The sequence below is a fragment of the Chenopodium album genome, chromosome 18, assembly GCF_948465745.1.
Source record: "Chenopodium album chromosome 18, dcCheAlbu1.1, whole genome shotgun sequence".
Lineage (NCBI taxonomy): Eukaryota > Viridiplantae > Streptophyta > Magnoliopsida > Caryophyllales > Amaranthaceae > Chenopodium > Chenopodium album.
In genome coordinates this window covers 26,217,097-26,234,197 of record NC_137851.1, presented here as the reverse complement: position 1 = coordinate 26,234,197, position 17,101 = coordinate 26,217,097, and the positions used below count along the sequence as shown (strand labels likewise).

The 17,101-nt window shown below is 38.8% G+C and overlaps 1 protein-coding gene and 1 non-coding gene across 4 annotated transcripts; one reads left to right on the top strand and one right to left on the bottom strand.

Annotated features, from left to right (window-relative positions):
* The first annotated feature begins 3,650 nt into the window (after positions 1–3,650).
* Positions 3,651–3,722, top strand: TRNAC-GCA (transfer RNA cysteine (anticodon GCA)). The gene has a single exon. It is a non-coding gene; the product is annotated as a tRNA-Cys (tRNA).
* Positions 3,723–4,128: 406 nt separating this feature from the next.
* LOC145592336 (elongator complex protein 1-like) lies at positions 4,129–16,185 on the bottom strand. 3 transcript variants are annotated; one of them, XM_081648780.1, is made up of 6 exons: positions 15,856–16,185; positions 14,785–15,118; positions 11,098–14,149; positions 7,515–7,613; positions 7,060–7,378; positions 4,129–4,510 (listed from the first exon to the last, which is right to left on the bottom strand). In XM_081648780.1, exons 1-5 carry the CDS (start codon positions 16,012–16,014, stop codon positions 7,063–7,065), a joined length of 3,960 nt encoding a protein of 1,319 aa, XP_081504906.1. In that variant the 5' UTR covers positions 16,015–16,185; the 3' UTR covers positions 4,129–4,510; positions 7,060–7,062. The 3 variants fall into 3 exon arrangements, with proteins under 3 accessions (XP_081504906.1, XP_081504907.1, XP_081504908.1); XM_081648781.1 differs by having other exon boundaries at positions 4,129–4,504; XM_081648782.1 differs by lacking the exon at positions 15,856–16,185 and having other exon boundaries at positions 4,130–4,510; positions 14,789–14,923.
* Positions 16,186–17,101: the final 916 nt, after the last annotated feature.

The following is a 17,101-nucleotide window of genomic DNA, read 5'->3' as shown; positions in this document are numbered from 1 at the left end:
AGGCAAAGGGAAGCTATCCTTAGGACACGCCTTGTTCAAGTCCGTGTAGTCCACGCACATTCTCCAAGTCCCATTCGGCTTTTTCACAAGAACTACATTGGCCACCCAATCTGGGTAGAAGCATTGCCGAATGAAACCGGTGTCCAGCAGCTTTTTCACCTCTGCTGCGGCCGCCTGATTCCTCTCTTCTCCGTGATTCCTCTTCTTCTGGCAGACAGGTTTTATCAAAGGATTCACGGCCAACTTGTGCACGGCCAGGTCAGGACTTATCCCTGGCATTTCACCAACTTCAAATGCAAACACATCTTTGAATTCTCTTAAAAGCCGGACTAACTCATCCCCAAGCAATCCCAAAGCTATAGTGCCGACACTAACTGTCTGTTCTGGATGGTTGGAGTCAAGCACTATATCCTGGTGGCTGCCGGCCGGCTGGGGCCTCAACTCATCTGGTCGACCGACAGTCATTAATTGCTAGGCTTCTTCTGCCCTGGCCGCCTTACGCTTCTGGCCGACCTGGTATGCTAGGAGTGAGCTTCTTTCTTCCTTTGGCTCGGACAGTTTTGGGCCGCGCGCTGTTGGCTTCACGGCCAGCTTATTACATTCCTTAGCCATTCTCTGACTTCCTTGTATTGTTCCAATTTTTCCGTCCGACCTTTCAAACTTCAACAACATTAAGTGAGGCACTATGACCGCCTTGGCTGCATTCAGAGTGGGGCGGCCAAGGATGACGTTGTACCCAGTCAGCTCTTTAACAACAAGGAAACGGACGACCATGTCTCTCCCTTCTCCCTTCTGCCCAAAACGGATTGGAAGATCAATCCGTCCGACGGGATGAATGACATTCCCCCCAAATCCTACCAAGGGGTGAGTGATATCCTGGAGTGCATCTTTTGGGAAGCTTAAATTCCTTAGGGCAGACAAGCTGATGATATCAGCCGAACTGCCCGTATCAATCAATATTCGTCCCACCTTCAAATTTGCTATCTTCATGACAAAGACCATGGGATCATTGTGCAAAGCCCTGACCTCTCCACGGTCAGCCTCACTTATGATCACTTCAGGAAATGGCTCGGCCTTAACGGCGTCCGTTTGCATCACATTTGACAAATTTCGAGCATCCTGCTTGATTCCTTTCATGGTAGGGCCGCCTGAAGCAAAGCCTCCTGATATCACGGCCACAAAACCTGAATCAGTGCTATTCCCATCATCTTCCTTGTCATTTTTCTTATCACTTTGTTGCTTTTTCTCGGACGTGTTGTCTGTCCGTTTGTAGGTGAATTTGGACTTGGTCACATAGGGTTTCAGCAGACCCTTATCGGCCAACTTATCCAACAGCCTCTTCAGATTGATACAATCGTTCGTGTCATGACCTACATCCTTGTGGTAATGACAATACTTGTTCTTGTTTCTGTACTGGGCCGAGCCTCTCAAAGGCTGAGGCTTCTCAAACTCAAACTTGTCCTTTATCTCCATCAAAATGGAGTAGCCATCCTTGTTGAACTCATACTGAGGCTCATACGTCTTGCTTTTCTTTGACTTGGGTTGCTTGTCATCAGCTACCCAAATTTCTTTTCTTTTGCTCCCTTCTTTCTTTCGGCCGGTCGAGTCTTGCTGAGAAGATTGCTTCTTTTCAGCCCCCTTGGCCGGTTGTTCTGATTTGGTGAGCGAACAAAAGTCCGCGGCCTCAATATAGGCTTCGGCTTCCCGCAATACACCTGCGTATGACCGAATCTTTTTCCTTACCAAATCAAACTTAAAACCATTATGCCTTAATCCCCGGAGAAATTCTGAGTATGCCATTTCGTCCGGAAGATTATGAATTTGGGATTTTTCTTGGTTGAATCTTTGGACGTATGAGCGTAGTCCTTCATTCTTCCCTTGAACAATTGTTGCCAAGTTGAGACTTGTCTTTCTTGGTGGGATGTTGTATGAGAAATTTCCCACAAACAACAAACTGAGGGTAGTAAAGCAATTTATGCATCCGGCCGGAAGGCTATTAAACCAATCCTGGGCCACCCCCTTAAGAGTGGCGGGGAAGCATCTGCACCATGTAGCATCATCTACACTTTGCAAGTACATCAAATTCCTGTACGAGGTAATATGTTCCTCTGGGTTGCCCGTACCATCATAGGCACCCACTAATACACTCTTCACTTTTGCTGGTTGAGGGGACGTTAGTATGTCTTGCGAAAACGGAGGCGGCTTATCTCCCAAATTCAACAAACGCATCTGCCAATCGATGGGCTAAGGCTGCACGGACGTTCCAGCCAAGTAGGGAGCCTGTCCGAACACCTGGCCATACGGCCCATATTGCCCAAAGACCTGGGGAGTTGGCTGTATCAACCCATTGAGTACTTGAGGGGGCTGATATTGTGATGGCTGAACTGGAATGGGAGTAATAGTATGAGCGGCTTGACTTCTGCTGGAGACGGCCGTGTTGGTGTATTGAGAGAAAGATTGGTTGGAGACTTCATCCGGCATGGTTGGGGTAGAGGCCGTGTCAGAGTATGCGGCCCTCTCCCTTTGCTTGTGCCGAATGTAATCCCTTGCGTCTTTGAAACACTGTGACGGCTCAGTCTCAACTCTTTTTGGCTGTCTGCCCCTCCCCCAGCCGACTGTGTTTTCGCCAACAGGCTAGAGAGGTTGGTCCGTGGGACTCGGGGAGACCTTCTATGCGGACGACGGAATGGGGTATTACCAGCATCAGTTCCATTGGTCTTGTTGTGTGTTTTCTTGGAAGCACCTCCTCCCCCTTTTTGTTAGTTGGAGGCCAACTCTTAGCGAAGCTTAGTCAGCTCGGCCATTAGGGTAGCTGGGGTAACAGGAGGTTGTTCGGCCTCTTGAAATGAGGCAGTCAAAGGATTGCTAGAATGTATGGTTGTATGTAAGTCTTCTACATATTCGTCCTCGCCTGGACGAGGACCAATATTAGGTGTCTGACCATCTATTTCCATAACGGACGAGTATCCCCACAGACGGCGCCAAATGTTTCGGGGTTTTTTGTGAACTCCTCGGATACTGGTCGCGTTCTTCTGACAATGAGACTTAGACACCTGCAAAACAACGAATATTCCCTTTATCGGAATATTCGCCTCCGACGATCAAGTTAGAGATCGGAAATCGGAAAAGCTAGAGAGAGAAAGTAGAGAGAAATTGGAGCTTTTTAATGCTCTATATTTATGTTATGTCGTGATCCCCCTTCCCATCATAAATGATTGGGGTATTTATAGGGGTGGGAACATGTGCCCCTCTAGGGTTTATACCCTAGAATTTCGTGACGTGATTGGCTGCGCAATCAGGGGTCGCCACGTGTCAAGGGGGACGCCGTTTTACGGCATTCAAGGTGTTTCTCGGGATTTGGGCCTGATGTAATCAAGGCCTTTTTCTCTTTCTGATGTTGTATTGTGTATTTAAAGGTAGCTGACATGTGTCACCCTGTCAGGAGGACACGTGTCAACCTCTCATAATGCCACGTGTCGCCTTCTTATTGGGCCACGTGTCACTATGAGATTGGGCCACGTACTTGGGGTATTTTTACCCTGACACATACATATACATCATTTAAATCATAATAAGATTTGTACTTTAATCCATATTTAGTTTGGCTACATTATTATTTATATTTTAGAATTGATGAAATAACATGAATTGGGTCCATAGCTCAGTGGTAGAGCATTTGACTGCAGATCAAGAGGTCACCGGTTCAAACCCGGTTGGGCCCTTACCCAATTTTTTTATATATATTTTTGGCCACCTTGCTGTTTGTCTACATTTTGCTGGAGCTGATGTGCGTTGGGTTTATGGGTGTATAGTTGTATACTAATGCCCTGGTACTTCACCGGTGCTCTTCACAGATTTGTATGCTTAATTTCGAATTCGATAGCAGGTAGAGAGTTTTTCTTCTTTCACTGAGAGTAAATATTATTATCAATTGATAAACCATAGTTGTTCAGGATCACTAGTGGTTGTATACTCTCCGAATTTATCATAATTGTGAGCATAGTCACAGGGTACCATAACTCCCGAAGGCCACAGAAAAGTATCAAATCAGGTCTATCATTCAAGATTTCAGAGTTGCTGAAAAAAAAGATTGAAATGTAGATGACCTGTTTAATAACTGAGATGATTATACTTGATGAAATTCAAGCTCCAAACAATAACACATTAAGAGATGATACAAGCTCCAGTGAAATAGCCAAAAAAATGAGGCAATTGCTACGCTTTCAATTGAAATATACCAGAGCTTGATGCTACAAAAACTGTCAGTAGGAAAACAATGATTCCGAGAGATTTCAATCCACTTCATGAAGCCGACAGGCTTGATACAACAATTGCTTCTTAACATTATAGAACAAAGTAAATCATAAAGCTCATAAACCGATCGTTACTAGATTACATGAATACTCCCTTCATTCCAGTCCAAATTCACCCTTTTGGACTATTTGCTGCTTCCACAACCAGGCTTCCTGTCAGAAAATTAGAATGACCATTCCCGACTTTTTAACTGCAACTAAAAACAAAAAAAACAAAAACAAATAAGTTATAATACTCTTATTGAAAAAAATTGGTTTGTGAAAAGTTGAAAGCGCAAATTAACATCAATATGCCAACCACCAAGTACATGCAATTATGCAAATAAAAAGAGTGAAATTAATGATGTGATTCATGTGACTAAGAGTACAAAATTTCCAAGCTGGAGTAAATATACCCAGAAATCATATGTAAAATGCAGCTAGATTTTGTCAATGCATCGAATGAACAATGTTGTCAATGCATCTAGATTTTGTCAATGCATTGAATGAACAATGTTGTCAATGCATCTAGATTTTACTCAGGGTATATACACAATCACTATCTAGATAAATCGACATAAGATATATGTTAGATGTCTTGCTCCCAGTAACAAAAAATATCTCATTCTGCAGTGTACTTGAAACCATTTCTTGAACAATTTCTTGCTCCCAAGTGATTGAAAACACATTTTCATTTAAATTAAAAGAAAGCAAATATGCTACTTCCTCCGTTACATATTAATCGCAACAAAGGGGTATTATTTGTGAGACATAAAATATTCCTTTGTTGCAAGTAATATGTAACGGAGGAAGTAATAAACAATGTTTAAAATATGGAAGTTTAAAACACATAAACCAAATGAGACATCACAAAATAGTAGGATTAGATGCTCAGTGCAGAGGCTCATAAAAAATGGCAAGCTAGCTGAGTTATCTCCATAAATTGTTCAACACGATTGGAAAGGTGTATTTCTTCAAGACAGCTTGACTAATTAGCATGCAGTCTCAATTTCGATGTGACCAGCGTATCATTTGACCAGAAGCTAACAAATCTATTAGGAAACACAGGGTAGGACAGTAGTGACGCCATCATTGCCTTATGGAAGCTTAAGGAAGAGGCCTAAAGTGGTCGACTAGAATGTCTCATATGTTTTCCTAGGTCCCTAATCATCATATCATAAGCAAATCAACAACAGAAACCTTCCGCCACGTTAGATTTCTAATTCCCCGCTAATGAAATAGTGAGAGGGATCTAATATGGTTCTATTGTCGAGGATCAGGCAAGAATTGGAGCCACTACGCAGGATAATGCAACTATTTGGTGAATAGCGGATACAAGATAATGCAACTATTTGGTGAATTTACATACAACAAATCCACTTTGAGTACATCAATGAACTCAGAAGCTCCAATATTAACATTTCTTGGTCTACAAAACAGAGAAAATTCCCAAATAAAAAAATTAAAAATATTTGGTCTAGGATGAACTCTTTAATATGGCAAACATGGCCTAGACCCAACATGAAGTTACTAAGAGGAACTACATCAGCACACAAACACGTTATTGACATGAACAATACCATGGCGTTATGGCCTAATATGTGAGAGATGCAATTTGTTGTGTCAGGCTGAGGAGTAATATGTTAGCTTCTCCAGCTAGCATTTAGCTTTTCAGAGTTTAACTACCATCTTAAATACAAAGTACCTTTTCAACATTTATCAAACAAAGCAAGATAAGAAAAAAGAAAAATAATCAAACTTCATAGTGTAAACTATGGAGAGAGCTCTACGGGAGACAGAAATATTCATTCCTTCTCTTGATTTATTTTGGCTACTTTTACTCTCTCCACCTTAAGTTTGCTCCACTCTTCGCTTTGGGTTGTACTTTAAGTTCGCTCCATACATAAATACTTAGGCCATGTATAGTTCACCTTATCTTTACTTATTTCAAGAAAAAAAAAATAAGTTCACATCAGATGAGATCAGAAAATATAAGTTCAGAAAAGATGAGATTAGAAAATATAAGGTTTATCTTTTATGTAAGGTTTGTTATCGCTAGATTATCAAAAAAAATAATAATAATAATAATAACTTCACGCACTTTATCTTTTATGTAAGGTTTGTTATCGCTAGATATCTTAAATTTCGTAATGAAAAAAATTATGAAATTACATATTAATAAAATACACATTATTATGAAACTAACAAGACCCCACTTGATACATTTTTTCTTTATAGATTATCGAACACATAAGGTCAAAGTTTAGTCAAATCAGACAACCAAATCAAATCAGATTTGACCAGATTACATCATATCATACCAAATCAGCAAAAATAAGGTGAACTAAACAAGCCCTTATAGATGACCCACTAGATTAATCTCACAAAACTATTTTTGGTTCCACCACTGTCCTATCTCATCAACTTCACCAAACAAAAATTCAATATAGTGAACATACTCTAATCAGTCTTATGAGGCAAACAAAAAGGGACGGAGGGAGTACAAACAAGGCTCGTCTAAACCCAGCATAATATGCATAAAATTTTGGTAACTATGCCTTCCAACCTTGAAAAATGTGTTTCCAATCCCTCCATCAGAGGTCATGTACAGACTTGCTAGCAGAAATTTCGCCAATGGAAAATAATATCTACAAACAAGCATAAAATCAAGGCCTAAATGGAAAATAGCAAAACATGTCCAGAATCCTGAATTTACCCCAACATGTATATGCATGAGATCAACCTTAAAGTACTCACTGATACTTGCCTTTTATGGTAAAATCAATATCTTAGAGCGCCAGGAAAAAGGTTCTGAATCATATTCTTCATTTTTCACTTTCTTTAGGTAACGGTCCAGAGCATATGTCTGGTCATCTACAATTTCTGTGGAATTTGCATCTTCAGCCAACTTGACTGCAGCCACCTGAGAAAACTGAAATGTTTCGCCAATGTGCTGCAGCTTCAGAGCAGTTTCTTCCATGCCAAGCATCAAAAGGGTGGACAACAGTGATTTCAGCTCACGCCTGGCACCTACGGTCATAGCCATACCCTTAAGATGATCAACCAGAGCCACTTCCTCGCCAGGGCTACATCATAAAGGTTTTCAGGTAATAAATATGTCGGTAATGAAAAAACAGTAAGATAAAGGGAGCTAAATCAGATAGCCAGGGTGTTATCGAGAGAGTCAAAGAGCACGAAAACTTAAGATATAAAATAGAATACCTGCCAGCACGAATCTTTCCTTTATTTTTCTTACGCTTGTTTTCTCTTGCCCTGCTGGAAGTCCTAGAAGTGATTGAAGCAGTAGAAACCTTACTCGTCCTGCCAATGAGAAGTTGAACACCATAAGAAAACTACACTGAATAAAATTGGAGCAGGGGGATGCTAATAGAAAAAAACAACTAGAATAAATTGTCAAGAAAGTGACAAACAACAAGATAGCCCAAGAAAGATGGACATGGCCATATATGATGCATCAACATCGGAATTAAGTGTTTAATTTATGAAAGAATTAGAGTTCATGTTCAATCATTGTATCAGCAAACAAGCAAAATGAGAGACTTCAAGCCTAGTGTTCAAAATAAATGTAATGTTTTATTTATTTCAGAAAGCCCCTTGTCATTCAATTTCTGGAGAAAGCACCACTTCATTGTATTTTGATCAATAACTGACCAAGCTCTAAGGCAAGGGGGCAATACTAGGTTATATATAAAGAGTAACTTACAATTTTTCCCAAGTTCATTCTTAGTACTGACAATTGAAATTTTCATTCCACCTCCTAAAGTTCAGTAAAACTCTAATTTTGTCTCCTACACTTTAACTGACATGCAATGAATGCAAGTTTCAAAAAATTTCTAGGGTATATATTCGCAATATTAGGGATCGAGATGGAAACATGCCAAAGAGGAAGGTATCAGAATTAAAAAAAAGTCTACAATATCAAATACACATATAAGCATTCAAACTTACAACTAGTCAGGGGTCACACACAACATTTCATAATGATAAGGACAAACCAACTGATCCACGTCAGCATGCTTTAATTCCTGAAACAGGAGTAACTCATAACACGTACTCCGTAATAGCTCAAGTTTGACAAGGGCCATGGCTAAATTGTCCCCTCTATAGCTTCACCCCCATAACGCAATAGAGGTCCTAGAGTTAAAGGCACAAATACGCCAGCAAAGTGAGGCATACATTTCCACAAATAAAGTATGGCAATTCATATAAAGAAATACTTCAGTATTTTTTTAGTTGACAAGTTTTTGATACTATTCACAAACGCCACTTTGAATTGCTTTTGTGATTTATAGTATGATATAACATAGTCATGTAGGAACTTGTTAGAATCGTCTCAACGTATATTTTCATAATTCAAATTTTTATTATTTTTACTTATTGATAATTAGATACATTTATTATTGAATTTGTGTGCTGGCAAATATGATAAAAGAAAGGGAAATTCTACACAATAATCGTCAGGTGTTCACTTTTCCACGCTATGCCCCCCTTTTTAAAAGTTCCACGCTATAACCTCAAAGTCCATTTATTGACTACGTTGTAATTTTGCCGTTACCCTTCGTTAAATGTTGCCGTTAGTGGGGCCCACTTTACATCTATTTAATTTTTTTTTTCTCGATTTTCATGTTAAAAAAATATTCCGTTAAAGGTTTTAGGGGTCATTTCAGTTCGAAAGGGACCAAATTGAGCACGGATTTTGCAAAAAAAATAACGTGAAAGCCCCGTTTTGTGAATTCAGATTCCCATAGTTAAATTTAGAATTCACAAAACGAGGTTTTTACGTTATATTTTTGCAAAATCTGAGTTCAATTTGGTTCCTTTGAGACAAAAATGACCCCTAAAACCTTCAAGGGAACATTTTTTAGCACGAAAATCGAGAAAAAAATAATAAATAGGTGTAAAGTGGGCCCCACTAACGGCAACATGTAACGGAGGGTTAATGGCAAGGTTGCAGCGTAGTCAATAAATAAACCTTGAGGTTACATCATGGAACTTTTAAAAGAAGGGGGCACATGGAAAAGTGAACACCTGAGGGTTACTGCGTAGAATTTCCCTAAAAGAAATGTGTCAGCTATAAAAGAAAGGAGAAAGTATATATCAAGAATTATGCACTACTAGCTTTATGACAATAAAGTATAAAAGGCCTTTCGGCATAAATTTTTTTTAGCTTCAACAGTTTCCTGTCGAAAAAAAATGATCCAATCTAAATACAAAATTAACCTACCCACAAAATAGCTTTCATAGTATTGATGATGAACATGCTACTCGTGATTATATAACTTGGGGATGAAAATTGTACGCAAAAGAGAGGTAAATATGACAATAGGCCAGGCTGATTTGTGGCACAACACGCTGTGTCATATTTACGCAAAGTAGGAGCGACACGCTGTGTCGGCCCATGGGCTAGGTTTTTTTGGAGAAGCATGACAAGGCACGACATAGCATGAATCGATATAACAAAGCAAGCTAAATTAAGTTATATTTGGTTTTGGTACACAAGCATAACAAAGCACAACACGGTAACATGAGGGCTTCGGCCATATTCGCAACGCCCTTTTGAAAATTTTGGCATGGCACAGTACGCATGCTGTAAGTGGGCTGGGCCTAGCCACACCACCCAAGGCATACAGGCCGAATACATAGTACAGTCCATAGTAATCTTTAAGGGGACAGGCAAAACACAAGATAAAATAGTCTAGACATATGTTCCTCTCATTATTAAATGTTACTATTTTACTGCATTCTTACCTTCTATTAGAATTCCATTTTTCAGATACCCATTTGAGCCACAAAACTAACACCATGTACTCTATCATTTTACAAGACAAATGAGCAATCACTACAAAATATCACTTATCCAAAGTCCTGAAAGGTCCATCCATCCAGCAATTCACCGAATATCTAGCCCCTGTCTCATAAAGGAAATGTCACATTCTCTTCACAGCATTCCTCTCACAAATAAAATGACTATTCGCTTAAAGAAAGTTAGTCAGAAGAACAATATACAATGGCACTCCACCTAGCAGCATGATCTAACTCCAAAGACAAGGAATAAAATAAATTTACTTCGGTTGGAGTACAGGGCAAGCAGAGAAGCAGTGAGAGAGTAGCCTAAAAAACTATATTATACCACAACTTTACACCATTATCTCTAAAAAGGTGTTCGTCTAAAGTCGGGGAAGTTATACACAACCTTACTGAATTCGCCATATCTCACTCTATCGCTCTCCTCTCCAAAAACAAAATTGTACTTCCCCTTGTGGAGCAAGTAAATATTGAGGAAAAATGAATTCGCTAGAGAGCCATTACCAGTTTGACAAACCTTTTTCTAACAAGAAGTTGAAAACTAGTTCAATGTCAAATTATATAAAACTTACTATAAAAAACAATTACAAGCATCTTCATGTTATATACAGATTATATATGTGCTCCAAGACACTAAAATGCATGAGTTAACACTTCAAACCATAACAAGCTCCCCTTCCCCAAAGAAAAAATAAAGGAGCAAGCAGCAATGCTACATAGTAAATATAAACAAATAAAGGACAGAACCAGACCAACATTTCTGAATTTGCAAAACCAATAAATGTATGGACATGATTAGAAAGAATATAATTTATAATCACGAGAAATATTTTGAAACATGACTAATCAGTAAAGCACATATTCTAATTAGCATGGAAATAACAAGGGGGAAAAAATATGCAGCCACGAAAAATTGTTAAAAACATGACAAACAGTGAAGCACGTATATATATTACAATAAATTACTGATTCAGCATACCCTGTAGTATAAGCACTCATGCCACTGAAGTTACTGCTAGCTTCTGATATGGTATCATCGTCAATGTCATTCACGGAATGCTCCTCAGACCGCAGCTTTGCTGCAAGCATTAATCTTCGTTGTCGGACAGCCAAATAGCGTGTAAGATACTTCCCAATTTTCTCTAGCCCCTCCTCATATTCGCTGACCAAGATACCAGCACATTCTGTGGATGCACTTTTCACTTCTGTGATTAGATCATCATTCCTATGCATAAATGCAATCCTTAGAGCTTCCTCCCACTCTCTAGCACTTACTAGTAAGCTGATAGCAGAATTAACATCTCCACAGTATTCTAAAGCAATCTTGGCAGCTTCAGCTGGTTTTCCAAGGGCTTGGAGTTCTTCACAAAGCTCATGTGCCAACTTCAATACCTCTTCTTTATCAAATTTCAGAAGACCAGCAACAGTTAGGGCTCCACTCCAATGACCACAATCACGATAAGCCTTAAGAGATTTTTCCAGACAGGAGCAGCACAAATATGTCATGGCAGCTTCCTCGAAGCATTTCTTATCAACGAGATGATCACCCCAAGCCTCATAAATCTGCATTCTCTTTGAATGGTCAGAAAATAGCTGAAGTCCAAGAGGAAACAGCGGAGGTTGATCTTTCAAAAGAGCCATGCAATCTGAATAATAATTCTCCCCTGCAGAAACAATGTGCTTCAGCGCCTTTTCATACCTCCGCAACCGAAGGTCTATTCTATACTGCATTAAAAGAGTTGGCATAGATTCCAATTCCTGGAGAAAAGGAAGAAATTCTTTTGGGTCCCTCTGAGAATTCAATGCTACAATAGCTGCAAGGTTCAAATCATACAGACCTAATGCAGCTTCAAACACAGCATCAGCGTCAGATAACCACAATAGGTGTTTGAGAGCCTCTTCAGCAGAGGGATAAGACGTTCTTCTTTGTTCATTAGAGCCTGATAGTTCCATTTCTCTAGTAATCTTTATCCTCGCCAAAGCTTCCTCAAGTGCAGGAGGAACATTTCGTGCAAGAGTAGTCAAGATACAAAGCTCCCTGGCAGGACTTTCAGGTACATGCTCCTCAAGGGCCCTTCTAATGGCCAACAAGACACCAGATACCTTGCTCTTATGATCGAAATCCCCACTACGCACATCTTTCTCATCAGAAGAAGGAAATGAAATGCAGTCCTTGTACAACTTAACAGTTGTATTTTCATCCTTTATGGCACAAACAAAATCGGTAATATAACTCAGATTATTTACCTGTTTTACAAAGTCAGAAGCAAATGGGAGGAAAGCCTGCCAACCACAGTAGTCAACAACAATATTAAAATCTATTCTATGCCGCCTTATCATAAGCAATGCATCCTTAAACCGCTTTTGCACTAAAGCATTAGTAATCGAGGTCAGGACCAATTTTCTAGGATAGATGCACTCCAAGTTTCCTCTAATTGTCTGAAGTATAACAGTAGCTTCGTCTCCATGAAGAACGCCAACAATTTTAGCACCTCTTTCCCATATGTTTATAAAATTTCTGCTTTCCTCTTCCTTTCTTTTGCTGGCAACACGCATGAAGTTTTCATACTTTACCAGAGCATTCCCAGCTAAAACATCAGAGATGTCAACAATGTAAAGCAAATCTTGCTTAGTTGCAAGAATTAAGTGCGTAATGATTTGATCAGAAGAATTAGAGTATATGGAAAAGGTGCTGCAATTGTTGCATAATATTGCTCCATCTACATGAAGCACACCATGCTCATTAAGTCCAAATAGCAAAGGCCTCAACTGCGCACCACTGGTTACATTAGCCACAGTCATCCAAGGGCAAGATGATGAGAGAGTCACTGCATTATATTTCTCAAACTGAGGACCAGAAGTTGATTGGAGCATGCTCGCCTGTGACACATACTCAAAAACATCTCCCCCATTAAACTGAACAAATGCTGAACCACTTTTGGCGGGATTAGGTGCAATACTAATTACCAGCTTCTGCACAAATAATTGGTTGGAAATTTTCACATTCCAGCTTGAGCAAGTAACTGAATCTGGAACATGATTTTCAGAACAAAGAACCCCAATTTCCACCAATTGGTAACCCATATGGTCGTTTTTTGATGCAGCCTGGGACAAACATTTCTCATGATTGAACCCAAAATGAGAAACACCCAGAAGTAGATGAGAGTCTAGCCATTCAAGATGCAAAAGAGATCCAAATGCCATTTCACAAACCGAAGCCTCAACAGCAAATTCTTTCCCTTCTAGATCTTCCCAAAGAAAAAGAGCAGGAAGCTCCACAACACAGAAGCTTTCATCTGACAGAAAGGCAGCCAATAGGATCTTTGAATTATTAGAATAAAATGTCATTTCCCTGACAGCACTTGGGAATAAAAGTTTGAATGAGTACATGGGTGGTGGAATCAAAGAAAGGGAAAGAGGGGTCACAAGTATATTAGAGTCGTCAATGACTAATGCTACCGAATTATCCATAACAGCAGTAATCCATATAAAATTGTAGACAGAAACATGACCAGTAGAAGTCCAACAGATCAGCTGTAGTGGCTTTGTTGGGTCCCACATCAGCTGCGGTCTCTCCTGCCTGGAGTATCTGATCTCTTGTTTCAAATACCAGTGGTTGTTGCTAAAGAACCAAACCTTCAAAGAGTAATATTTTTCACATCTAACAAGGGCACAAAGGAGATCAGAACTACAATTCCACTTCAAAACTTCAACTGCAGCATCTGATGGTTCTTTAATGCTAAATGAGCTTCTCTCCAATCCATTTCTCTCAAAAAAGGCTATGGATGGACACATATTCTCATTTCTCCTATCATACACAGTTGCAATTTTTGCTCCACTGGGCATCCATTCTAAAGTTTCTGAACTAAAAGGCTTTGGATCTGAAGAGGAATGCAGCAAACCAGTATCTCGTTCCCAAACCTTAATCTTCCTCAAATTCTGCATCTTGCTCAACGTAGCAAAATACCTCCCATCACCTCGCCAAGAAATGGGATTTCCATGGCTATAAAAAGGAGAGTTTGTTGACTCACCTGCATATCACTAAGATACTCAAAAATATGCCAACTAAGAAAATCATTGAGAAAAGGTGTTCAGAATACACCAACTGCAAAGTTTACACCAAGGAAGTGATGAGCTCAAGGACTAGTATTAAACATGTTAACATCCTAACAATACACTTTTAAGCGATTGTCCTAATCTCAAATTCAGCCTTCCTTCTATCAAAGGAGTGTGACCTATACTAAGAACAAGCTTGGAATTGGCAACCATAAAATTCCCAACAAATTGCAACTTTAAAGAATAGGTGCTCAGCATCCAGGACTCATAGTGTTCAAGTCGGCAACCAAGGCAATTTTCATATGCCTTAGCATGCCTTAAACATCTAATGTCATAAGGTTGGAAAACATAAAGGTAATCACCATCCTTAAAAATAACATTGACAAATTCTTTTCTAGAATCAACAGTTACGCATAACATAATGGAGAATAAACTTTAAGGCTCATAACCAATAGTATTTCTTGCAAATAAATTGTATGGCTAAAGACAAAATCTAGTATGTTATATAAAGTAACAGTTTAATATAAACAACATTCATCAATGCAAACAGCACCTAAAAAAATAAATGTCAGCCGGGGATGTATTATGAGGATCATAGAGAAGTCCTTACTTACGTCAACATCTTCAGGATGATCCTCGAACGCTGTTTCGTACAATACGTCCCAATCATGAGTCATAACCAACAGCTGACCCAGGCCAGTGGTTACTGCCAGAAGATCTCCGTCTGGACTAGGAGATATGCATTTCACACCACCGTCAACCCTGCCAACTACTTCTGTGGCATTACAATCCACCACATATAACAGTAGAAATCCACTAGATGTCCCAATGATCAATGCCTCCTTCTCCAGGAGATAATCAAATGATGTGATGACTTCATCAACTTCTAAATCAAGTGATTGTACGTCTGCTGATAAAACAATCCCACTCTGCGCTTTTGCATTCTGACAATATCATACATACAATCAATGAACACTCCCATGCAAGTCGAATACATCAGGCATGAGATATAATTCATGAAACACGCATCATCACTTTCAGAAGTTTTTACTTTAGAGAACCATGAAATTTCAAATTTTCTTAACAACCTAATTCCTTATAGAAACCCAATTAATACCGGAAAAAAATATATCATAATTATAGTTAAAATAACAAAAAGACAGAACAATTGAGATCTACTATTAATTCAAATTGTCACAAAGGTCCTGAAGATTTTTCTGAGCTTATATTCGTTCTTCGAAAACTATAACCATCAAAGACTGCCTACAAATTCCAATACACTTTTATAATTCATTTTGGTCCTCCTTCCCGTCCAGAAATTACTGTCACAAACATCTCACTCAATTAATGATATGATACGATTTTACAATATTGTATTTTGAAGCTCCCACAATCGCCTGATCACTCAGTATTAAACACCACGAAATTTTAAAAATCCAATCATAAACCATAACTATACTCGGGAGCATGGCAACATTTTCCCTACACCCGAAAATAACTTCGTGTACGCTCCTCCTAAACTGATAAGAGTGCATCTTTGAAAACTAAGTTTGCATACAAACCAAATCATTCAATACTATAATCCTCCAAAATCAACAGCAATATACTTAACAATCAAACAATTTACAAAAGCAGCAAAAATAGTATGATAATGAACAAAATGAATGTAAAGTGAGCTTACTTGGTGAGAAGGGAATTGGGAAGTGTAGATAAGATTAGAAGAAGAAGCAAAAAACAAGCGATTTCGTTCAATATCAATGGCGGAAAACAGTATTTGTTCGCCATCAGATTGAAGCTCCAAGCTCACAGAAATCTCCGAAGATAGCTTGAGATTCTTCATCTTGTTCGAAAAAGATTGGGTCTTCAAACCTAGTAAATGGTAAAATGTCGAACAAAGGATTGCAGGGGTTTTGCGAGGGTTCAGGTGTGTCGAGGCATAGAGTTGAAGTATAACGGCATAGGATGGGTGAACTGAACCCTACAAGAAATAAAGATTATTTAAGAAATAAAGATTAAAATAAGTAAACGGTGATACAAATGAAAAACTGTTATGATTTATTGATTTATACTACCCAGTAGTATAGTATATAGAGAGAGAGTAAAGGAGGTTTTCACTATTTATAATATAATAATTGCAATACAAATAAAAGAAGAATGGTGAATTTGCAAATGTATTTCACCGGGTATTATAGTAAAAGCATACTACTACTTCTAGCTATATATAAGTCATACATAGATTACTAGATTTAAGAAAATATTGCCAAGCATTTAAATATTTAATGGTGATGACCATAAAGTCAATAATTGTGGTATTCACACTAGTTACTTCATAACACTCCCCCTTGAATGTCCACATACAACTGAGTAAATGTTGTCTAATTAAAACCTTGCTAGGGAAAAGAAGAAAAAACAACAATATTTAATTATATGTTGTAGTGTACTACCTCATTAAAAACCTTGTCAAGAAAAAACCCATTGGGATGAAAACCTAATCGAAAGGAAAAAGAGTGCAGTGCATATAATATTCCCCCTGATTTTAATGTAGCTTATGAAGATGACACATCTCAATCTTGTGAACCAACCGCAAACTCTTCGAATATAAGGACTTTGTAAACAAGTCTGCGAGATTATCACATGATTGGATCTATTGGGCATTTATTTTCCCTTCTTTCTTTAAATCGTGTGTAAAGAACAATTTTGGTGATAAATGTTTAGTCCTATCACCTTTGATGTATCGATCACTTGTGCGATACATGCAGTATCGTCTTCGTAAATGATGGTTGGATTTCCAATTACTCCCCTCATCCCACATTCTTCTTGGATATTGCCAATCATTAACTTTAGTATATACACATTCACGTCCTGCTTCATAGATTAGCAGGATTTGATGATGTCGCAATCAAGGTTTGCTTTGTTGATTTCCAAGA